This window comes from Moschus berezovskii, chromosome X (genome assembly GCF_049115385.1).
Source record: "Moschus berezovskii isolate FMDL1 chromosome X, NW_MosBer_1.0, whole genome shotgun sequence".
Lineage (NCBI taxonomy): Eukaryota > Metazoa > Chordata > Mammalia > Artiodactyla > Moschidae > Moschus > Moschus berezovskii.
The window spans coordinates 114,947,952-114,973,969 of record NC_142488.1 but is presented as its reverse complement, the minus strand read 5'-3'; the positions used below and the strand labels follow the sequence as shown (position 1 = coordinate 114,973,969).

At 40.2% G+C, this 26,018-nt stretch overlaps 1 protein-coding gene across 1 annotated transcript in view; it reads left to right on the top strand.

Moving 5' to 3' along the window:
* The window catches only part of TENM1 (teneurin transmembrane protein 1), a 448,997-nt gene that overhangs the window by 308,592 nt on the left and 114,387 nt on the right, over positions 1-26,018 (top strand). The window contains exons 16-18 of the mRNA XM_088834344.1: positions 6,518-6,661; positions 15,472-15,721; positions 24,236-24,256. Of these exons, the coding sequence (XP_088690470.1) occupies positions 6,518-6,661; positions 15,472-15,721; positions 24,236-24,256 (415 nt within the window). The remainder of the gene's footprint in view (positions 1-6,517; positions 6,662-15,471; positions 15,722-24,235; positions 24,257-26,018) is intronic.

The window sequence follows — 26,018 nt, the reverse complement described above, 5'->3', positions numbered from 1 at the left end:
GAAGTCATGTTGGGAGCAGGTACCGGATCTCAGTAGATAGCATTTTATCTGGATAGTCTTTGTTTCTTGTGGCTGTGGCCTTCACTTGGTTTGTTAGGTCTCTTATCTTTTGTTGTTGTGATTTTACATGAATCTACTGTTTTAAAAGAATGGGATATATTTCTGGTTCTATTTAATGATTTCTTTCAGATAAGAAGGTTTTGATCTCATTGTTAGTTACCTTTTAAATGTGATGACATTATTTTTATATATTCCTTGAGTTCATGAAGGAAACATAAATTTCTCACACCATCAGACTACTTTTAATTATATATTGCCCTCATAAATGCAACCATTATGAATTCTGAAGCCTTAGCCCGAAGCTGTTGAAAATCATCTGCTTAATCTTGTCATATTTTTCACATCAGCTTCATTGCATGGCATCTTTACCTTGGCTAGTTAATGTCAATCTCCCATCCCAGCCCTTATAGGTGAAGGTCACCATCACTAAATTGGGTGTCAGGGGCACTGTGGCCCTCCACCTTCTTGTAGTCCCCACATTATACTAATGCTTCTGCTCTGATAAATAGAATGAGATTCAGTGACTATTTTTCTAATGTCAAATGGCTTTGGGGGAGGGAGCAAGCTGCAGTCTTTCTTTATAAGCCAGTAGAATAAAGTCTTCTTGAGAAGCCACTGTAATATTTGCAAGATGACTAACAGTGAAGTCAGAGCTGCAAATCCTATGACCAGAGGACAGAGTTCTATACAAAAGTAGCAAGTCCTGTCTTGACAGTCAGTGACTCTTGGTGGAGGAAAATCCCATTTTATATCCCATTTATATAAATCCCAAAAATTTATATCTCTGTGTCGAGGTGAGGGAGAGAATACAAGAAGAAAGGAATCCAGACGGAATTAAGGGTATCACAAGAAAGGTGGTCACTTGGTTCAGAGAAAGTATTCAGCCATATGAATGGCTCTTTCTCAACTGCCTTCCCAATAAGTCCACTCCAGCATGGGACCACTATACCATCCACAGGGAAGTATAGTCCACCCTCCATCCCCACGTATTTCAACTCACAGCCAGACTAGTCTATCCTCTAGAGGTCCTCTGAAATGTTGATGGATAATTATTCTTTCCTTCCTATTATACACTATTCTTCCTGACCCCCAGTCCAGAATGCCAGAGGCTGAATTTGTGGCCTCCACCCAGCTGTGTTGATGATCAGATGTGATAGGCACCAGGCGCCAGGGAGACGCCAGGGAGACGTAGTGGGTCCAGTCTGCTTATTTAACTAAGACTCAGCTGTCACAGTACCAGGCGGAGTGTAGTGTCAGGGCTCAGCATTTTTGGTGCCAGCCCTGAGTAGCCCTTTTTTCCCCCATATTTCATTAAATGAAAAAGAAAAGGCGTTCAGTGCATTACAGTCTGCTTTCATGAGAGGAAGTCTACGATTGGTTGCTACTGCATTTGCCAGTTCCTTGTGCATTTAGCGAGCCGCTCAACTCCATCGGGTGATTCGTCTGCCTTCTCATACACGGATTGCAAGTTCCAGGATTCTGTTCAAGTGGGCTGCTGTCAGAAAGAAACCTTGCCTTGTTACTCTGAGCAAGGAACCACATACAAAAATATCCCGACACACAGCCATTCTCATTAAAGTCAGTTGGTATTTTGGACAAGTCTTCAGTATAAATTATAACTTTATTAGCTCATAGAGCTTTCTCGAGAGAAAGTAAATCTAATAAAAATTAGAAGGAACTTACTAAGTGGCTATCTTGTTGCTATTTGTTATGACAAGGGAAAAAAGTAATATAATTGTGGGGTGTGCAGCCAGTGCACTTTTTTGTTGTGGGCTAGAGAGCAATTCAGATAGGAGGAGGTGAAGAGGATGTCTCATTACCATTGCACTGAGGATACTTAATAGAAGCATTTCCTGCCACAGAGTTGGGAGGATCTTTAACTGTTACGGAGATGGGAAATTCAGGCTCCAAATCACCATCAGAGGTCACCAGGGCATACTACTTATTTGCAAAACTTGCACAATCACCTTCCGGAGAAGAGATTTTAGGGGCACACACCAGGCTTAAAATATACAAAAGGCAGATCCTGACAATAGTAGGGAAGGAGATGATGGCCCAGAGCTTGTAATTGTTATTATGATTATTTATTAAGACTTTTCAGTGTTGGCAAGAGAAGCAGAAACCATGTTATTCTTCATAATACCAACATGGCCTAATTTTTCCAACGTGAGATACAGGGCTCTCTTTGACTTAGGGGTTTGATTCCCCAACTTGAACTGATGAAATACAATCTTGAAAGAATGTATTTTAGAATCATAGAGTAAAATGCTAAAGGGGGACTTTAAGAACTGTCTAGTATAGGGACTTCCTTGGTGGTCCAATAGTTAAGACTCCACACTCCCACTGCAGCGGGTGCGGGTTCAATCCTGGTCAAGGAATTAAGATCCCACATGACATGTGGCATGGCCAAAAGAAAAAGAATTGTCCAGTACATCACTCTTTGATCTGGTATCTTTATTTAGATTTCAGGAGGTCAGTGAACCCCCTAGAATTATATACACAAAATTTTGTGTATATATGCATTTTTCTAGGAGAAAGATCCATAACTTTTATCACATTCATAACAAAAGGTTCCCTGATTCAAAAGGGTCTAAGAACCACCAATTCTAGTCCATCCTCTCCCCCATCCTTTGTTACCAATGAAGAACAGAGATGGAGAATCATATCCCTGCGACCATACAGCTCGTTAATCGCAGACCCAAGAACTGAAGTGTTTTCTGACTCTTAGGCCTAAAATCAACTCTTTCTACTAGAGTTGTTTTAGCAAAGCACTGGGGCCATGATACTATATTAAGGAGATTGCAGACAGCAATGATTTGTGCCACATGTGTAACCTGAACTAGATTACCTGTGAGATCCTTTGCATCGCTGAAATTCTGTTTCTTTCCATCTTCATAGAGAATACCATTGACACAGATGATCCCAAACTAATTTCTTCTTAGAAATCATTTCCATTTTGTCATTAGTCTTTCCTGTTCCCCATTGATCTCCCTTGCTAATAGAGCTTCGTTAGGGCTAATACTGAAATGAGTTTGCATTCCAAGAGTCTTCACCAACTTATGGCAGGGTAGAAGGGCATCCCCATCAGGACTAGCTACATAATTTGCAGGGCCCAGTGTTAAAGAAAAACACCCAGCCTTTTGTTTAAAATAGATTAAGGATTTCAAGACTGTGACAGCAGAGCATTAAGCCAAGGGTGGGGCCCTTCTAAACAGAGGCCTCTGTGTGATCGCACAGGTCACACGCCCATGAACATGGTCCTGATCTCTGTTAAAGCTTCCATGGAGCAGAGGCAAAGAGAAGTCAGTCTGTGGTTTACAGTGGCCACACATGACCCCCAAATTTAGCAAGTGTGTATTCACAATCATAAGGAGTTGGCTTATCTGTGTTTGTGCTCACACACACACATGCTTGCCTGCTGTTGCTCAGTCATATCCAACTCTTTTGTGACCACCAACTCCTCTGTCCATGGGATTTTCCAGGCAAGAATACTGGAGTGGATTGCCATTTCCTTCTCCAGAGGATCTTCGCAGCCCATATATCGAAGCCACGTCTCCTGCACTGTCAGGCAGATTCTTTACCACTGAGCCACCTAGGAAGCCCTTGCACACACACACATATGCACATGTATATCAGTTGGACTAAAATTGCCTCTTTTCACCTAATGTCAAAATCCGAAACTCATCTGCTTGAATTTTCCACCTAGAACCTATTGTGCTGGCATTGTTTTAGCATACATTTTCATTACCAGTTTCTATAACCAGATGACCAAAGAATAAATGAGTTCTCCAGGGGCATCTGAAGAGTCAGGAAGAGTCAGATCCTCAAAAGCAATGGCAGACAACCAGCTAGGGATATTTTAAGCTGCCAGAAAGGGGGAAAGGAGCTTCAAAATATGCAGTGTAATGAGCTGATAGTCTCAGGCTTAGAACATTATAAGGACACAAAGCATTTTAAACTCAAGAATCAGAATTCTGGGGTTCCAACAGGTAAGCAGGTTTGCCAACTGAGAAGATGGTTGGGTCTTGTTCTACTTGAGTTCTGCATGTTTCAGTAGAGTAAAGACACCCAAGCTGGGCCATTCTGCACTTTCCATTTTAGCGGCATACTGGGGTTCCCATAGCCTTGACTAGGCGGACCTTTGTTGGCAAAGTAATGTCTCTGCTTTTTAATATACTATCAAGGTTGGTCATAACTTTCCTTCCAAGGAGTAAGCGTATTTTAATTTCATGGCTGCAATCAGCATCTGCAGTGATTTTGGAGCCCAAAAAAATAAAGTCTGACACTGTTTCCACTGTTTCCCCATCTATTTCCCATGAAGTGATGGGACCAGATGCCATGATCTTCTTTTTCTGAATGTTGAGCTTCAAGCCAACCTTTTCACTCTCCTCTTTCACTTTCATCAAGAGGCTTTTGAGTTCCTCTTCACTTTCTGCCATAAGGGTAGTGTCATCTGCATATCTGAGGTTATTGATATTTCTCCCGGCAATCTTGATTCCAGCTTGTGATTCTTCCAGCCCAGCATTCCTCATGATGTACTCTGCATAGAAGGTAAATAAGCAAGGTGACAATATACATCCTTGACGTACTCCTTTCCCTATTTGGAAACAATCTGTTGTTCCATGTCCAGTTCTGACTGTTGCTTCCTGACCTGCATACAGGTTTCTCAAGGGGCAGGTCAGGTGGTCTGGTATTCCCATCTCTTTCAGAATTTTCCACAGTTGATTGTGATCCACACAGTCAAAGGCTTTGGCATAGTCAATGAAGCAGAAATAGATGTTTTTCTGGAACTCTCTTGCTTTCTCCATGATCCAGCGGATGTTGGCAATTTGATCTCTGGCCATGTATGGATGTGAGAGTTGGACTGTGAAGAAAGCTGATCGCCGAAGAAATGATGCTTTTGAACTGTGGTGTTGGAGAAGACTCTTGAGAGTCCCTTGGACTGCAAGGAGATCCAACCAGTCCATTCTAAAGGAGATCAATCCTGGGTGTTCATTGGAAGGACTGATGCTAAAGCTGAAACTGCAATACTTTGGCCACCTCATGCGACGAGTTGACTCACTGGAAAAGACTCTGATGCTGGGAAAGGTTGGGGGTGGGAGGAAAAGGGGACGACAGAGAATGAGATGGCTGGATGGCATCACTGACTCTGTGGACATGAGTTTGAGTGAACTCCTGGAGTTGGTGATGGCCAGGGAGGCCTGGCGTGCTGTGATTCATGGGGTCGCGGAGAGTTGGACACGACTGAGCGACTGAACTGAACTGAACTGGGGTTCCCAGCTTAATGTACAACATCTGTGCTTCAGAAGGGCTGAAGCCAAATGTTGGGTGATGTCCTGTTGGTTAGAAACCAAAATCTAACATGCACAAAGTGAAATTTACACTCACATGGCTTGTAACACTCCAAGCAAACTCAGACTTCTCAGCAAACTAAAGGCCAATTAGCATGGGAGAAAATATAAATGGGCGAATTGATTTTTATTAGTCTCATGTGTAGTCAGGTGTTGTATAAGTGACCCAGTACTCCAATGCCCACTTCCTAAGTGTATTTTGCACTCCAGAGAGATCAGAAAAAACTTTTACTGCCCTTCTCCTACTAAGGTAAAGAAAGAAATGGTATCACCACAGCTTAATACTTCAGAGGGCTTATTTCTTCAGTTTTACAACACAGCCTTTTACCCAAAAGCCCACACTGAAGCTCGACGTCCAAAACATACTAATGACAGCCTCAGTGAGTCACTCATTCATGTATGTATCCAGTATGCACTGACTGGTCATTTTTGGATGCCTGGTGCTTCCAAAAGGTAAAAGGTAGTTGTTGTTTAGTCACTAAGTGGTGTTTCTTTGATTCTTTATGACCCCATGGACTGTAGCCCGCCAGGCTCCTCTGTCCATGGGATTTCCCCAGGCAAGAATACTGGAATAGCTGGCCATTTTCTTTTATTCGTGGTCAAATTTCAACCCAAATCAGAATTCAATAACAAAGGTGGTATCCAGAGAATTATCAACTACTGCCAAAAAAGAAGCAAGTCTTTTTATTTTTTTAATTTATTTGTTTTAATTGGAAGCTAATTACTTTACAATATTGTGTTGGTTTTGCCATACATTGACATGAATCTGCCCCGTGTGTACATGTATGTGTTCCCCATCTTGAACCCCCCTCCCACCTCCCTCCCCACCCCATCCCTCTGGTTCATCCCAGTGCACCAGCCCCGAGCCTCCTATATCATGCATCGAACCTGGACTGGCGATTCATTTCACATATGATAATATACATGTTTCAATGCCATTCTCCCAAATCATCCCACCCTCGCCCTCTCCCACAGAGTCCAAAAGACTGTTCTATACATCTGTGTCTCTTTTGCTGTCTCGTATACAGGGTCATCTTTATCATCTTTCTAAATTCTGTGTAAGTCTTTTTAAACATTCTAAAGCATTATTAACTCTTTGTTCACAGTGTCTGTGGGATATGAATATGAAATGTGCCCAGACTTTATTCTCTGGGAGAAAAGGACAGTTATCTTACAAGGTTTCGAGATGGATGCTTCTAACCTAGGAGGCTGGTCGTTGAATAAGCATCATATTTTGAATCCTCAAAGTGGTAAGCACATTTTAAAATATTCATTAATACTGTTTTCCTAATGCTATATACATATATATATGTAATATTTACTGCAGAAAATTTGGAAAAGTACAAGGAAATAATTATTTATAATTCCACCACCTAGAGATGACCACATTATATTTCTTTTCAAATGCAATCATCTGATTTCAAATTAGTGCTAGTCAAGTGAGACCTCTTCACAAAGTTAAATGAAACTGGGTTTTCAGAATCATCTATCATTACTGCTCTGGCCCAAATGATTAACCAGTTTATCCAACCTTGTAGCCAACTTTTAACAATTGGAATAATAATTGCCGTATTTCATGTGATCTAAGACATCATTGATTATAAGTATGTGTGTGCTTAGTCACTCAGTCATGTCTGACTCTTGCAACCCCATAGACTGTAGCCTGCCAGGCTCCTCTAACCATGGGATTCTCCAGGCAAATACTGGAGTGGGTTGCCATTTCCTTCTCCAGGGGATCTTCCCCACCCAGGGATCAAACCCAGGCCTCCTGCATTGCATACAGACTCTTTACTGACTGAACTACAAGGAAAGCCCACGATTATACCATTATTTTATGGAAAATACTGCCAGTTAAACAATGACACACATTGTTTGCAAGATAATGCTTACTCCAGAGATGTTTAAATGGGAAGCATCTTAGAATTAATGAATCATATGTGTCACACAGTTTTCAACGGGCCTTAGTGAACTCTGTCCCATTTTAAACAGAACAACCCTGCAGTGTGACCTTAACCTCATTTAAAAGGTCAGGAATCCAAGGCTGAGTCACATGACTTTCCCCCAGGGCTCACAGGAAATGGCCAGAGTCATGTACTCTCTCTACACCAGTTTTTTGTATCTATATAAATGTCAGTATATGCAGTAAGAAGCAAGGTATAGAGTAAAGGGATAGCAATGGATAGTAGTGAAAAAGAGGTAGGAGGAACACAGGGAAGAATAGAAAGAATCTGGGGAAAGAGTACAGCTCTGGACTTCACTTAGTTTTAAGCCTCCTGAGTCCTGGACTTAGGAAAAGCAGGTCAAGCAGTGAAATGCTCATCTTCAGTCTTTGCCTTCTTTGGACCACTTTTCCTGCTGTCACTATTACCTAGTTTGTAATTTCGATGTTAAATCAGAAGAGACCACAGGTAGCCCTTAGCCCATGCTTCCCTCAGACAAACTGATTTTGCTCCCCTGGTTATAAAGGCTTCATCCAAGTTCCTTCACCTCCTTTTGCTGGGAAACTTATCATTGGTGTTTCCACCCAGCATCATTTGAACATCTGCTGGTAAGTTTTCATTGTGAGATCATATTCCTTTTCATATAAAGAGGCAGATTCTGAGCAGCCTTTAGTAGGATGTTGTCTTGGGGTTATTTCCCCAGGACTGGGGATGTGCATGTACCCTTCCATCCTTGTATCCATCTGACCTTTGTGAAACAGCTGGCTAAGACAGGGTTCTCTTGTAAGGCCATGAACTGACCGAGGCTAAGAGATCCATTTTATAACCACACCTCTGGTCTTATTCATGTGCACTGTAGTTGAATCAGCCAAGCCAACCAGCCCCACAGGCTGGGAAATTTTGATCACCTAAGCTAACCAGGTTTGCTTCAACCATAGCCTGAGATCACTTACTAGAGTTCCAGTGTAGGACCCCGGAAGGTGAAGGAATCCACTGCCATATGCCTTCCATTATATGTCCTTCCCCTCTTTCAAGGAAGACTCTGAATTCCCCTTCCAACTGTTTGTTTGTTTAAGAGCAAAGATTCAGGCACAGATATAAAAATGTCAACCCTTTTTCTGTTGTCAAAAGGAGAATCACAGTTTCAAAAGTATAAAAATAAAAGGGCAGATGCCAGTTATTAAATTATTAGGTTTTTTGTTTTGATTTGAAAGAGTTTGACATTTTAAGCAGCCGTTTCTTTTCTACTCACTTTTATTGGCTGGTATGGATTGTCTCTTTCAAATGCCTGTCATTGACATTAAACACAAAGTGGGAATGACCTGAATCGAGCCAGTCCCCAGCTGTGTGCTCCCAGTCCTATATTCTCTTACCATTTGCTTCACCCAGGCTGAAAAATTCAGAACAGATGGAAGCCATTCAGAAAGTTGGCTTTGGGGGCCCCCCTGATTTCCACAAATGTGTTCTTTCCACCTCTAATCCACCAGTAATTCATGTTTAGGGTAATAGGTACCAAGTTACTTCTGAGGATCTTTTTCATAGCTTTATTGAAGTATAATTTATACACCATAAAATTCACCCATTTTAAGTGTACACTTCAATAATTTTTAGTAAAGTGTGGAGTTCTGTCACCACCACAGAGTTTTAGAATATTTTTATCACTCCAAAAGATCCCTGGTACTCACCCTAGCCCCACTAAATCTATTTTCTGTCTTTCTGAGAATTTTATCCTGAGAAAGAAACCTTACTTAGGACAGACTTATTTAAAGAAAGATTTGTTCATTTTATCCAGGGCTCCCCAACCTACAGGATCTAATGCCTGATAATCTGAGGTGGAACTGATGTCATAATAATAGAAATAAAGTTGCACAATAAATGTAATGCACTTGAACCATCCTGAAACCATTCCCCTCTCCCCCCAGTCCCTGGAAAAATTGTCCTCCATGAAACTGGTCCCTAGTGCCAAAAAGGCTAAGTTGCTATTATCTTTATCAACTCATTTGTAGGCACACAGGTGTGCCTACACACACATAGGATGGGTCATGCCTGCCAGGAAACAGGGCTGAAGCCAGCACTGCCACTGCCTTTCAGTCTGCCCTTGGGACATTTTGGGAGTCTAAATCCTACCCACAAAGGCAGTTTTAGAAGCAGGAATAATGAGTGTGAAGGAGCAGCTTTGAGAGGACCAATTAGAAAGCAACGCACTCTCCCCGGTCAGGTCAGACAGTCTTTTCTGACTGATTAAGGCCAGAGCCTAACTCTTTAGGCACCCTGCTTTTTTGATCTGAGACAGATAGTAGATTAGAAACAAGAATCTATCTTCCCCCAATTTCTTCTCACTGGTTAAAAAGACACCTGTAATTAAATCGGATGTCTGCTGCCATTCAATTCTGCAGTTTTTCTTTGCCTCCAAAATCATTATGCAGCGGATAGTTTCTAGCAGGCAGTGTTTTCAGACCATTTGTCATTTCAGTTGCAGCAATTGTATTTACCTGACAATTAGTCATTGGTTGTGGAGCATTGTTTCCAAATATTATGTCTGATATATCAAGATGGTTCTTACTTTCACTGAGATTAACAAAGAAAAACAACTAGGAACTTGTGTTTTTCAATATTATTCCTTCAAAATACATCTTATTAGTGATTGCAGAGAGTACGTATTTATTTCTTTTAAGATAAATCAGTTCTTTAAAATTATGCCAGTTGAGTATTTAACATTATCAGAAAAAAACTATCCAGGGTTCTAATTGGGTGTTGTCATATGTCTGAAATAGATCAAGAATTTCCTTTAACTCAACCTCCAAGATAAGCCAGTAGTTTTTTGGCAAATGGTTTTACTGGGAGGGGAAGTAAATTTCCATTGATCATGTTGGCATGTCTCCCAGTTTGTGTTTATATCCTCTCAGTCAAGTCCTAAGAGAAATACTTATTGTGTCCCTTGTTGTTCATAAGCCTGAAAAATGGTTTCTTCTTTGAAATCAGTATAAAGCACCACCCACTGGCTTCCAAGGGGAATTTTACTTCAAACTTATTTATAAGCTTCAAAAGAAGTTCTGAGCAAGGTAACAGGAGGATTTGAGTCGTGTGTTTAGAAGTATGCTTAAATTATTATACAACAGACTTGACTTTTTGGCAGAGAAAAGGGAACCTTGAGGGAGAAAATATGCCAAAGGCCCCCAGCCAGTGGGGTTTCTTTGTTAACTGTAAACAAGACACCCAATCCTTAGCAGGAAGTTGGCCTTCTTATAAATAATGTGTGTAGTCTCTGGATCGTTTGATTCTGTTTTCAAAATGAGCATGTGTGTCAGAATAAACTAGAAAGGAGGCAGCAGTAATTGATCAAGATTTCCAGGAACATAAACAAAATATTTTCAAAGCAACCTTTTGCAGAAGAAGTGGTGTTAAATCATTGTTGGTAGATGGTATGCCCTGGTTCTATGTAATGGAAGGTTAAACAGATTCTTGAAACAACAAAAACACCCTTCAGAATGATCTATTTTTCCAGGGCAATACAAAAGGGGTTTGCCCATTTTTGTTTTGATTGCTTCAGCTTTAAACAGGAATGGTAATTTCAGTACACGGGCACTTTAGTACCTTGCATGAAAGCAAGACATCAATTGTTGAGATGTAATCAGAAAGTACATTGCCTTATGTTTTATTTCCTTTAATCATTCTTCTTCTTTGATGGAGTGCTGGGCTTTCTAATAGAAAAGAGGAGTTTCAGAATTGCAGGCTTCGAAGAATGGTTTAGAATAGCCATCTTTAGTTTTTAAATTGCCAGGAGCCTGGTAATAACATGTCATTTTGAAAGTAATTGTTAACTATATCATTATATTGATATAAAAAATGGATATCTATCTGTGAAAATAGATGTTAATAGCAAATCTGGTATTTCCAAGCCAATAATTGAAAATATTTTTGAATGATATACCCTGTAGTGCATTGCTGAAATACTGACATGCTAAACAGTTGGTTTCCTCATTTATTGAAGAACATATCATAGTCTTATTGGTAGGATATTCAGTGAGCGATCATCAGGAGATTTCTTTTCAATGATGTTGTGCAACTATCATGCCAGTTCTCATTCACTTTCTCCCAATTCATTTAAATTGTGATATTGATCACACTGCAATTAAGTGTTTGGGGGGAAATGAAATTCCATCCTATTAATCTAACTTAATTAACTATTCTAAATCTTAAGAAATTTCTTCACTGCCTAATAAAGTTATTAATAAAATTAATAAGAAAGTAGTGAGCCTCAAGATATCTATCTCATGGTTCTGCAATAAAAGAGCAATTTGTTGAGGTATAAGCTCATAGCTGCTCCTGCAGATGTGTTGAAAAAAAAAATAGCCAGAAATCACCTTGGGAGAGAAAGTAAAATTACTTGAGATTTGAAATCCAAGGCCTATATAAGTATAGCATTTCTGTTTCCAGGTTCATATTTGGTGCCATGGCTTTGTGCATGTTTTACCCTCTTAATTTTTGCCAGTGACATTCCAATTTCAGAGTGATCAATGGTTTCTATTGTAGGACTGTGGGACCAAAAGTTGGAAGAAAACCAAGGGAGACATTTCAGGAAATGTTTAGGGAGAATAACAGGCAGTCCAAGGAGATAGATAGCAGGAGTCATAGGAGAAAAAATAAGACTGGACAGGATAGCTGCATTCATTCATTTGCTGTCAGTTGCTACAGCCTCACACACTGGCATGTCTTCTCACCACATGGATTTTTTTTACCTGCCCTGGCTCATTCTGGCCTGACTTGAGCTGTTTAGCACAGCAGTACTTGTTCCTTGGGTTTTCTGCCCAGGCTCAGCAGGTTCTCAAAATCATTGGGATTTGGACAAGGAAACAACAAGAGACTCAAAGCCTGTTTCCAACATTTACTGAGCACTTCTAATGACTTGGCCACAGGGATTGGCACTGAAACGCAGAAAAGAGTAAGACAGAGGAAGGAGTTCATGTTGTGATGGGGAAGATAGAGAAGTCATGAAAACTGTATCTTACATGTGGCAAGTGTCATAGTAGAGCTATGGAAAAGAAACTGCACACTCACTGAGGAGGGAATAATAAATTCTTCCTGGACAGAGCATCCAAGAAGAACTGGGCTGAGCTTTGGAGGATAGATTAGAGTTTCCCAAGCAAACAAGATGAGGACGGCATTCAGGATGGAGGGACCAGCAAAACACAAAATCAGAGAAGAGCAGAAGCATGTGAAAATATTTGTACATAGTTTGCTGTAGCCGAAACTCTGGATAAAAATGAGAGGGTAATGAGAGGGGAGACTGAAGAAGGAGACAAGAGCCAAATCATGAAGGACTTTGTATGCCTTAATCATAAGAAATGAGCCCCTTATCCCATAAAGCAGGGGTCCCCAACCCCTGGGCCACAGATCAGTACCGGTGTGTGGCCTGTTAGGAACTGAGCCACACAGCAGGAGGTGAGCAGCAGGCAAGCGAATAAAGCTTCACCTGTATGCCGTGACGCTCCCCATCTCTCGCATTACATCTGAGCTCCGCCTCCTACTCAACAAATTCAATAAATGTAATGCGTTTGAATCATCCCGAAACCACCCCCCACTCTCGCCCCCATCCATGGAAAAATTGTCTTCCATGAAACCAGTCCCTGGTGCCAAAAATGTTGGAGACTGCTGCCATAGAGGATATGAAACTACTGAAAGGTTTTAATCCACGTATTGAAATAATCTTTATTTATTTTTAATTGGAGGATAATTGCTTTACAATATTGTGTTGGTTTTTTCCATATATCAACATGAAATAATCTTTACGGCAGAAATATGGACAATAGTTTGGAGATGGGTATACACAGAAACCAAGAAACTAAGAAGTTAAGAAAAACTGAACTAAAACAGCAGTAGTAAGAACAGAGACCATGGAACTGGTTCAGCATATTTGAGGAGATAATGGGGGTTTAGTAATTAATTAGGACTAAAGAATGAGGAAAAGAAGAGCCACAGTGGTGCCCACATTCCCAACTTGAGTAAATACATGCCTGGTGATACCACTCAGAAGATCAGCAGAGAACATAGGAGAAAGAAGCATGGTTTGGGGGGGTGGGGCGGTACAGAAAAATAATGAGTTCAGTCTTTTTTTCTTTCTCTTCTGTTTTTTTAAATTAATTTAATTGGCAGCTAATTACTTTACAATATTGTGTTGGTTATTTGCCAATACATTGACATGAATCAGCCACAGGTGTACATATATCCCCCAAACCCCTCTCCCACCTTCCTCCCCATCCCATCCCTCTGGGTTGTCCCAGTACACCGGCTGTTTCATACATTGAACTTGGACTGGTCATCTATTTCGCATGTGGTAATATACATGTTTCAATGCTATTCTCTCAAATAATCCCACCCGCGCCTTCTCCCACAGAGTCCAAAAGTCTGTTCTTTATATCTGTGTCTCTTTTGTTATTTTGTATATAGGGTCACCATTACCATCTTTCTAAATTCCATATATATGCATTAATATACTGTATTGGTATTTCTCCTTCTGACTTACTTCATTCTGTATAATAGGCTCCAGTTTCATCCACCTCATTAGAACTGATTCAAATGCATTCTTTTTAATAGCTGAGTAATACTCCATTGTGTATATGTACCACAGCATTCTTATCCATTCGTCTGCAGATGGACATCTAGGTTGCTTCCATGTCCTAGCTATTGTAAACAGTGCTGTGATGAACATTGGGGTACATGTGTCTCTTTCAATTCTGGTTTCCTCGGTGTGTCTGCCCAGGAGTGGGATTGCTGGGTCATATGGCAGATCTATTTCCATATTTTTAAGGAATCTCCACACTATTCTCCATAGTGGCTGTACTAGTTTGCATTCCCACCAACAGTGTAAGAGGGTTCCCTTTTCTCCACACCCTCTCCAGCATTTATTGTTTGCAGACTTTTTGATAGCAGCCATTCTGACTGACGTGAGATGGTACCTCATTGTGGTTTTGATTTGCATTTCTCTGATAATGAGTGATGTTGAGCATCTTTTCATGTGTTTGTTAGCCGTCTGTATGTCTTCTTTGGAGAAATGTCTGTTTAATTCTTTGGTCCATTTTTTGATTGGGTCATTTATTTTTCTGGAATTGAGCTGCAGGAGTTGCTTGTATATTTTTGAGATTAATTATTTGTCAGTTGCTTCCTTTACTATTATTTTCTCCCACTCTGAAGGCTGTCTTTTCAGCTTGCTTATAGTTTCCTTCATTGTGCAAGAGATTTTAAGTTTAATTAGGTCCCATTTGTTTATTTTTGCTTTCATTTCCATTACTCCAGGAGGTGGGTCATAGAGGATCTTGCTGTGATTTATGTCAGAGAGTGTTTTACCTACTGAGTTCAGTCTTAAACTTGTTGAGTTTGGGGTACCAGTGGGACATCCAAGTAAAGAGATATAGTAGGAAATTGCATGTCAGGTGAGAACTGTTTCAACATAGAGAGATGGGAGTTAAGTCATGAGAATGGATAAGATTTCCCAGAGAAAATGACTGCAGAGTAGTTTCCAGCATTTTCATAAGTCAGTATCTCTTATTTCCTGCACTGATGATAGTGAGATATGGTCCAAAAGAGTGGAACATTCAAGTTCCTTTCTCTTATCTTTGAAGTACATTCTAGTAGTATGATTTCTTTTTACCAAAGTAGATTACCTTTCTGATTGTGTTTGCTAGGTTAATATTAAAATCGACTGATCCTCCCTTTTCATAGTTGTATAGAGCAGGTGGTTTGAAGTCAGATAGATGTGCACCAGGCATCAGAATAAAGTCAGTCAGAGATGAAAAACCAGCCACAGATGATTCACAGAGCCCAAAGTGAACATGAAATCATTAAAAGTTAGTCATTAAACACTTTATTGAGGCATTTAGAATCAACATTAAAGGGACTGGGTATATTACCCTATTACATAGATGGACAAACTGAGGCAAAGTGTTATGCTGCCATTTGTTGTAGCTGTGCAGTTAAATAAAACCTGGGGTGATGTGCTTCACTCTCAGGTTCTTTTATAGCAAGCCAATGCTCCTTCCTGCTTTGAACAATAAGAATTTAAAATATTGCTGAGAATATGCTGTGGTTATTTTTTAATTCTTATTTTTTCCCCTTGGATCTAGGAATCATACATAAAGGAAATGGAGAAAATATGTTCATTTCCCAGCAGCCTCCAGTCATAGCAACCATAATGGGTAATGGACACCAACGGAGCGTAGCCTGCACCAACTGCAATGGCCCCGCCCACAACAACAAACTCTTCGCTCCCGTTGCCTTAGCTTCTGGCCCTGATGGTAGTGTGTATGTTGGTGACTTCAATTTTGTAAGGCGAATATTTCCCTCGGGAAACTCCGTTAGTATTTTGGAATTAAGGTAAGTCTCCTCTAATCTCTGTGTTTGCTTAGCGGATAAGGTAAAAGCAAGAATGAGATAACAGGAACAGACAAGGCATTGCATTAAGGAACAGAAAATTCAGTTGCCATCATATTGTGGTACCGAGCTGAGATGCAGGAATAGGCCCAAAGACATAGGTCACCATGCCTACTCCCACCTGAAGAAACATTTGAGCACTGCTTTGGAGAACCAGGAAGTGTTGACATGCCTGTATGTGTGGCCTTCCCTGAGTGCATTCCTGACACTGATGTGGAGCTCCATACTGTCACATGCTCAGGTAAGTCACTCAACCCCTGCTCTGTCCACGACAAAGACTAATCAAAAATACATAGTATTGATTCTAGCAGGTAGAGGTGTTGTCAGAGCCAAAAACTACATTTTCTAAGCTCTCCAGGTCCAGTCTTTTGAAGTGATCCGTTCATCAAAAGGAAAATGACCGTCTGTGTTTACATGACAGTTGAAGAAGGATTAGTTTTTTCATCCTTAAAAGCTCTGATCCATTGGAAAAAATGATTAAAGCATTCATCTTTAGACTTTCTCACTCTGTTTTAGAAATTTTCTTGAGAGGACAAAGTATTTTGACACCATTTGAAAGGAATTCATACCTTTTGGCACTGTCGTTGATATTTTGGAGTTACACAGAAATAACAACTAAAGAGATCTCGGCTTAATCACCTTTATTTCTCCCAATAACAAGGATTATTGTTGTTCAGTTGCTCAGTTGTGTCTGACTCTTTGCGACCCCATAGACTACAGCATGGCAAGCTTTCCTGTCCTTCACCATCTCCCGGAGTTTGCTTAACTTAGGTCCATCGAGTCAGTGATGCCATCTAACCATCTCATCCTCTGTCTTCCCCTTCTCTTCCTGCCTTCAATCTTTCCCAGCATCAAGGTCTTTTCAATGAGTTGGCTCTTCACACCAGATGGCCAAAGTATCAGAACTTCAGCTTCAGTATTAGTCCTTCCAATGAATATTCAGGTTTCTAAGGATATGAGGCACAAATATATGTCCCCTGAAGTCCTAGAAAAGGAAGACGTCCTCTCCCATCCCAAGAGGGATAGACAGATCTGTTTCCCCTCCCCTGGGTAAACTAATAGAGCCTTCTCCTAATTGGTTGTGACAGTTTTATCCCTGACATATGCCTTCAGGACATGAGGCTGAAAATTTCCCTATGTTCCAAAAAATTTGATGCCACTCTATAAACTCTTCCATAAAACAGTTCTTGCCTCAGGCATCACCTCATTGACCTGAAAAGTAGTGACCAAGAACAGTGACTGGGAGAATAAAGACAATGATGGAGCAACGTGTATGCACAGAGCACAGTCAGGACCAGTCAAATCACATGAAAAGTCTTGAGTCATTTTCGTTTAACAGTTATGATCACATAAACGTTGGAATCTGAATACATAAGGACATTCCTCGAAAGTTTCCAAATTCTCATGCTTTCCTTTGGAATTTACCTCCCTTTTCTCAGACTGAGTCTTTCATACCTAGTTAGAGAACTCTTCTAGTCCTAAACCCCCATCCATTTTTCACATTAATTCACTCCAGTTCTAATACGTTTCTTAATTATAATTGCAAACGCTGTCATAGAGAAGAAAGTGGTTAAATCCCTTGACTGATAAAAATAGATTTTATAAAGATAAAGCACATCTACAGAGTCTAAAGAGGTACTAATTCATAGCACCCTGCCCTAATCAAATGTTCATGTACCTTGGGATGTCATACCTCACCGGAATTTGCCTTTGGGCACCTGCTTACTAGAAAATCAATGAAGAAGGCCATGATGGTTGTAGCCTGGATTTGGAAATGTTTTATACTACATTCTATGTTGTCTTCAAAATCCTAGGGATGCTTTGTCTACATGATGCAAAACATAGGTGGAGCACTGAACAATTCATTCACCATCTGAATGTTTCCAGGCATGCAGATATTGGCCCTTGCATAGAGATCTTGTCTGGCGGACCCCATATAGCCAACCCTATAAAACCTATGTAGCTAGCTCCTATTTATTAATAGCTGCCTTCTCAGAGGAAAAAAACCATAGGATTATCTATAAAAACAAAAATATTACTTTAAAGAAAACCCAACTAAATGGACTCCTTTCCCTTGTCATTTAAATGCAAATTTACCTAAGGTGGAGCAATTGTCATTCATCGAGAAGATTCTCTCTTGGTCAAGGGTCCTTCAGTTCAGTTACAGTTCACAAATTTGCATTTCAGTCCAAAGTACCTTATGACCTTCCTTCAACGCAAAGTCATTTGAAGAATAAAATAGAATAACTTGGACCCTAATTGGAAAGTGATTTTCTCAGTACAAGGAAAAATTTGTTTTGGACAGGCTGAAGTAGTTTCCAATCCCTATTCCTTCTTGACTTCCCTGGTGGCTCAGACACACCACCACTTTCTCTCACTGCCATAGCTCTTCAAAGGCACAGGCGAGCACACACCATGAGCTCACACACCCAGGCTTTCACTTAGCGTGAGCCTACCTAGCTGGCTCTTCTGAGCTGACATCCTATACAGCAGTTCTTCCTAACATTTTTCTTTAAGTTCTCAGACCTTTTTGAGAATCTATTGAATGTTATGGGCCTTCTCCCCCAGAAATAAACACATTCACACAAAACTCAGCCGTTACATATTTTCGTTCTCTCCCCATATCTCCACCCCCCACCTCCCACCCTAGCAACTTATCCCTGTGGATGAAGCCCTTTCATAGACTCATGGTTAAGATTCCCTGCATTTCTTTCAAGGAGAAAAAATTATTCTTCCTTCTCTACTCCCAACACTCTTGTGAATGGCCATCAGAGAAATAACCCGATGGAATATAAATATATAGATATGATCATTTAGACGTAATTAATAGGTAACTCCCTATTTGATGGTAATCAAAACCATCAACCCAGTCTATGACAGCAAACATTATCTGTCATGTTTAATCAGAAACTAGTATAGTTCTTATTAGATTCACTTTTTAAAAAAAGTATCTATTCTGTACACTTTGCATCTTTCACATATGATTGGTGAATTTATATATTTGCTTTATAACTTTTCCAAGTTTAAACTTTCTCGGGAGAAATAAGTTGACACAAGGCGGTTTTGCTAGCTTAATAACCATAATGTTCATTGAATTCTACTTTATATATAGAGAGAGTTCATTTTGTACCAATTTTTGGTTGATGTTAAAATCAGTTAATTTAATCGCCCCCCCCCAGCGCATATTAGTCATTTTATTTGGTTGAGTCATCTGTTTCCTTGGAAACACAGACTATATATAGTCATTATGTTAATTGGTTGCATTTAAAACTGAGTGGAAGAGCAATATTGTCAATAAGTTATTACAGAAAAAAATAGAGAACATTCTAGATCTTCACTCTCTGTCAGGTTATTCATTATATAACTTAACTACTCTGTTTTCTACTTTTGTATCTATGAAATTGTCAATTTAGTATTTGAGCATCCTCTTACATGTCTTATACATTTTAACCTGTTTTAAGATCCACAAATGTGTAGTTATCCACCCAGTGTTTGATGACTTCTTGAGAGGACGTAAAGCTTGCTCCTACTGGGTGCCTTTCTATATTTCCTTCTCTTTCATCTTCTTGTTCCATTTTGGGCCACATTGAACAATTCTAGATGCCTCTTGACATTTCAAAGACTGGCAGACTATAGATTTTTCCTCTCAGCTCCACTGATCCAAACTGTCCCCAATTGAGTTCCTTTCATCTGACCTCAAAAATAATTTCATTTTCATTGGTGGATGATCATTTATTTCCTCTAGCTGATCCCCCATTGGCTGTATGGGGAGAGTACAAAAAATTCAGTTATGCCATTATTATTAGCAACATGCCAAGATCAACAAGATTATTTCTTGTTATTTAAGCATATAGTATCCCTTTGCCTGTTTACTGCAGATTTCATCTGCACATATACATCTTAGTGCTTCCTTCCAGTGGGAAATTAAGATACAATAATAAAGAAGGGAAGCTTATAAGATCATGCAATTAAACCTGAGGGAGTCTCAAAAATATATTCTGCGAAGTTTTTTTTTAAGATAGATTTATGAGATAGCTTAGGTTTAGATATCCCTAGTGCTTTGCTTCTCATGTTAAAATTTTAAACACACATACACACACATATTTCAGTAACTAAAAAGTGATATCACAGATTTATAAGCTTAGTGATAGAAAAGTCCATAGAGGGGTCTGGTAAGACGTAGTGTGCACTGCATCCCTGATGGTTGATCATCTTTACTTTGTTTATCCCTCTCAATAACAGAAAACTTACTTATCTCACCCAACAACCCAATGCATCTTTGGAATTCTCTGTTGAAAATTCTTCCTTATATTAAGCAAAAATCTGCCTTCATGAAACATCCACTCAGTAGTGGCAAATGTTTACATCTAAAGCACAGAAGCCACTTCCCTCATTTACCTGAGACGCTTTCACAAGTGTTAAGATAGATTATCATAGGTACCTGAGCTTTCTATTCTTCATTCTCATCAACTGTTTCTCATAAATTATGACTGTTTCATCTTCCTTTGATTATGACCTCAGAGTCATTTTTCAGTTTTCCAAAACTCACATGGGTAATTATATAAATAAAAACAGGAGACACCATATGAAGTGCTTTATAAGAATTTAAATATGAGTATCTTCTTGCTCCCCTCTCATCTTCTAATTTCACAGATCTATTAAGCATAATTGGAAATGATTTATTCTTTGTAAAAACCTCATGCTGTTATTGTTCAAGATGCCATGATTCTCCAGATATTTATTTTGTCCTTCCCTTAAAAATGAGCCTACCAAATGCTTCTTGGTGCCTTGAGTAATTTGGACTTGACAAGACATGAAAATTTTCTCTTGAGATTTTACTGTTTCTTTCACAGTGACTGGTTAATATTTCCTACATTGTTCTTAGGACTCAACTCCTGTCTTTGACTGGAGATTGGGTAGAACTGGAATAGCACCCATTTAGGGGCAGTTAACATGATGAGGGACAGTAGAAGTCATAGGGAGCTCTGCTGAAGGAACAAATGGAACACAGACTTTAAGGGCTCTGAAAATAAGTTTTCTGTTATTGAGAGGGATAAACAAAGTAAAGATGACCCAAGAACCTTCCTCTCATCAGCAACACTGGAGTTCCAAACAGAGAAACAGACTACATATGGATGAAATAGGTGGTTAGCTTTCCAGTTTAGTCTCATGTATTAGCATTGTCACCCAAAAGCTCCATTTACCTCACCCCCAAAACATCTTTGCTGACCTTCCAAGGGGCCCAAATTTCCACCCTAAGAAATGTGTTCCTCTGAGTTGAGACATTGGCTCTCCAAGAGTTTCCAACACAAGAACCTGTGTTAGAAAAATCCATCAAGCTAAAATCATCATTAATCACCGAGCATGGATTCGTTTGTCAGACTGATTTTTAAGCGAATAGCTAGCTGAAAGCAGGGCCCTAAACACAACACAGGAAAGTTGTGATAAGGCCAAGGGACAGAGAATGAGAAGGATAGTCTTAACTGAGAGTTTCCTGAAGGTGGAAGCTCTAAGAAGTGGCAGGAGTGGGAACTCAGTCTTCAAAGGAAGACTTCCATGAGAAGATGAACACAAGAACCTTCCAATGGAGGGAAGTCCGTTCTCTGATATCAGATATTTTCTGACTAAGGATAAGGGAAGAAGCTAAGAACAGCATGAAGAACAAGCAAAGTGCTGCAACCAGCACAGAGCAGGCCAGGCAAACTCTCATGATGTCTGGTCAAGAGCCAGAAACTCCAAAGTTGGCTTACCCCTTTTTCTCCATCCATGAAGTGTACTAAATAATGGGTCATGCATCCTTATGAAAATGTACAAAGAATGGGTCATACATGATGCTAAATGAAAGAAGCCAGGCACACAATACCACACATTATCTAATTCCGTGTATATGAAATGTCAAGAATAAACAAATTCATAGAGACAGAAAACAGATGAATGGTTGCCTGGGGCTGGAGAAATGAGGGGAATGGGAACTGACTGCTAATGGGTACAGGGTTTCTGCATAAGATGATGCAAATGTTCTGGAATCGGACGATGGCCATGGTTGTACAACTCTATGAGTCTACTGGAAACTGCTGAATTGCACTTTTTCGAAGGGTGAAATTTTGTGGTATGTGAATTATATCTCAGTAAAAAGTTTTTAATTAAAAAAGAATAGACAGCCCTTTTAATCTTGCAGGTCCTGAATAAAATCAAAGATCGACTTAAAGATCCTACCATCAGGAGCATTTCTTGCTCTGAAAAGATTTGCCCTTCCATACCTTTCTCCTCCAAACTAATGGCAAACTTCAAGTCAGTCAGTTGCCAGCTGGTGATGCCACTGATGGGCCCAGGTGCCTGTGAGGCACTCACACACTGACACCTCAGCGTGTGGTCCATTGCCAGCTAGACAGCAAACCGACTTTGGTGGTGGCTCAATCCTAAATCTTTAACTAAAAGAAATTCTGAGACAGAACAAGGTCACACACTGGAAATAAATTCCGTCATTTTCTCTTCCTCCCTCTGAGATGTTAATGAGAGAAGCTGCTCTGCATAATATGGGACATCTTCCCAAATTCATGGTGACATTATTGGCACGATCAGAAGCGGCCACAGGAAAATCAAACCACCCCCTCTCCCCACTCCTTGCTGTCACCTAAGAATTTCAAAACCTTTTGGAGCCACACACATGGTTCTGTACCGTGAGAGTCTGTGGCAGATGAAACCATGCTTTAATGAGATCCTTCTAGTATGTTTACAACTCAACTTCCTTCAAGAAGATCAACCATGCAACAGTGACTAGAGCTAGCCTTAAGCACTTTCACCCTATAATTCAGAGGCCACAAAAATAAGCAAGTGTCTTATTTTTGAAATAAGATAATAAAACTGAAAGAGGTTCAAATGCCTGAGGCCAGATTTCTAATCACATCACCCCACCCTTACCTTTTGGTGTCAACCCTAGGGATACCCACACTTTAGAGGTGACCCCATGAAATAGAAGGGGCTTCCCTGGTGGCTCAGTTGGTAAAGAGTCTGCCTACAGTGCAGGAGAGCCAGGTTCGATCCCTGGGTCGGGAAGATCCCCTGGAGGAGGGCATGGCAACTCACTCCAGTGTTCTTGCCTGGAGAATTGCATGGACAAAGGAGCCTAGTGGGCTACACTCCATGGGGTCACAAAGAGTTGGACATGGCTGGAGTGACTAACACATAAAACGGGAAAGTCAGTGGATTGTCACTCTAGCCCACCTAGTTAAATCCCAAAAGGATTCTCTTCAACAAGAGTTAAATCAGTAGTTGCAGATGGCTTCAAAGGAAGTCATTTTGTATCTTTTCTTCTTTCCTGATGTTTCAATGAATAAGAACATTTTCTAGTTTAGATGAAAAGATTTGTTATCTTCATGTTTTTCAAAATGACCTAAGGGCCACATTTAAAAGGATTTTAAAATTGCAATGACTCTGTTTTACAGATGATTATAACCTTTTAATTCTGGGCAGATTTGACCCAAGGTCAGGCCTATACACAGACTGTGCTCCCTGGGTGAGAAGACCCATACCCTGTCCCAGAGTAAGATACCCTAGGCAGTGCCCTGTGCCAAGTTGCTTACAGATCAGGGACCCCTGAAGTGTTCTGCTGTTTCTGGCATGACAATTCTGTTTTACCCACCCCGGTTGCTCCCTCAGAGCATGAGTAGCTGGCCAATACAAGGCCCTCGTAGTTTGATGTAAACGATGTTTTATTGAAACTGTCTTGATGCAGCAGTTTTGATGCCAGGTACATTCTATCATGGTTGAAGAAAAAAGTTTTATACTTTCAATTTGTTAAATTGTTTAATATTGCTAAATACTTGTGCTAATGTGCACAAGAGATGTCCCTATCTCACCTCTACAATCATATAAGTGGCTTAAGCTTGGGTTAGGGATGTCTGTTCTACATAGACTTGATAATGAAAGAGTCTGCATTTTGATAAACTGGCTTTCAAGTTAGAGACTTGCATGGTCAGACCCTTTGCAGTGGGTACTTCTTCAAAACCTAGCCCAGGGGTTCTTAAACCTTATTCTGCCTCAGAATCACCAACTGAGTTTGTTGAAAATGGAATTCTTGGGCCCCACTCCCACTTCCAGATTCTGATTTGGAATGACTGGGGAGAGCCCCCAGGAAACTGCACATGTGGCAAGAGCTCAGCTGCTTCCAATGAAAACAGTCCAGAGAGAACTTTTTGAAAAAAACTACCTTAGAGCTTTAGCTGAGGCACCAAGCTGGATGTTCAGTCATCTTGGCGCCATCTTAGGATAAGCAGCCAGGAGGGATTGGGTCCACTTTGGCTTACCCATCTGACTGAGTGATCCCTATAGAGTCCCTCTACTGACCACAAGCTGAGTTAGGAATAGGTGTGTCTGGTTCAATTTGGCTTGTTGGGTGATACTGATGACTCTCTGTTTGCTTTTACTTGCTATTCGTGGATACCTTGGGCACCCTAGAAACAGAGATACCAGACATAGGTAAGCAAATCACGTGGGTGGGTGCCTAATGCCCCTTTCTGCCTAAGACATCACCTCCTAATAATATGCTAATAGGGAAACTTTACTTCTTAAATAAGGTTAAAGGAATGATGTGAATGTTAACTTGGGAGTTATAACTCAGGTAAGTGTTTTCCAAAAGGAGAGCTCCACTGAGTGGAATTTGCTAGAGGGTCAGAATGTACCAAAAAGAAAACACAAGAAGAGAAAGTTGGCAGTTCAGTACTTCCTGGGAAAGCAAAGCCTCCAGTCTCATGGTGTTTTCTTAGGTGATATCACAGATGAGTCTGTAAGTTCAAATAGATTTGATGTTGTGGACTCCCCTGGTGGCTCACATGGTAAAGAATCCTCTTGCCAATGCAGGAGACAAGAGATATGGGTTTGATCCCCGGATCAGGAAGACTCCCTGGAGGAGGGCATGGCAACCTACTCCAGTATTATTGCCTAGAGAGTCCCATGGATAGAGGAGTCCTGCAGGCTACAGTCCATGGAGTCACAAAGAGTCAGACACGACTGAGCGACTAACACTTTCACTTCACTTTCACTTTCAAGTTGCAAGTAGAGAAAGAGACTGCACAGCAGTCTTCCTACTTCCAGGAATTTAGTTGACGAGTGTATTAAGAGAATGCCCATGATGACCTTCTTGAATAAGATTTCTCCATGTTCCTCTTATGCAACCTCATGGTTTCTATTTTACCCTATCAAAAAAAAAAAAGATAATAAACTTTAAACTGACCATTTACTGACAATGGCATATAACTCTGAAATTAGTCATAATAAGTATTCCTATTCAACTTGTTAACACATTACACTTGTCAAAACTGTTCTAAATTACCTGAAATTGCAAAGGAGAAAATTGAATTTGTTCACTTTTGAATGCCAATTGTTATCAAAATGGCAGTTATGGGGTTTGTCATTTGGATTCCGTTTGGGAGAGGCACTTGCCAAATGCCAGTGCACAATATCAGCCTTGCTACTTTGGCATAACTGATTCCTTAAACAAATTAAGTTGGTTATCAAATTGCTTGCTGGTAAAATGTTGCACAGTATTAATTATGAGCATTAATTGCCCATTTAACAATCTATGTGGTTTTAACTGGCATGAATGAAGTGATATTTGCTAAGTGATCTTTGCTAAGTCTCCATGCAGGCATTGCTTGCATGGAAAACTAACCGGAAGATGACAATAAGTCTAACACTAAAGTTATAAGAGAAATCTTCACATATCTCAAATCGCAATATGTGTTTAGACACAAGGGATTAGAACAAATTGGAATGTATTCCAGTGGTTTTTCTTTCTCAGGTTTGGCATGTTTTCACAAAGTAGAAAGAAACCAATCTCAAAAGAGCTGAAGTGCACTTGGGAAATGGCATGAAATGGCAAGAAATTACATCTCAATATAGGAGACCTTCCTGACTGTTGGCTGTCAAGAAAATAGCAATCTGATTTGAATTTGGTGCATTTGGGCTATTCCATTTTCTAAAGGCCAGTGCACAGAGTTTGAGAACAACAGACTGTAACACTGAATTTTTTTTGTCACTTTCAGAACAAGAGTATTCTGAAGGTATTTATTTTGCACACTCAGTCACATACAATCTAATCTAATATTGGTCCAAGCACAGACTTGTTAGTGACCCTGGGTGAGCTTTCTATGTGCCTGGGTTTCCTCAGTTGAGATTTGAGAAGAATGATAATTCCAAGTTCCCTCACAGGCACTTTGAGGATATTCAATAATAAATGAAT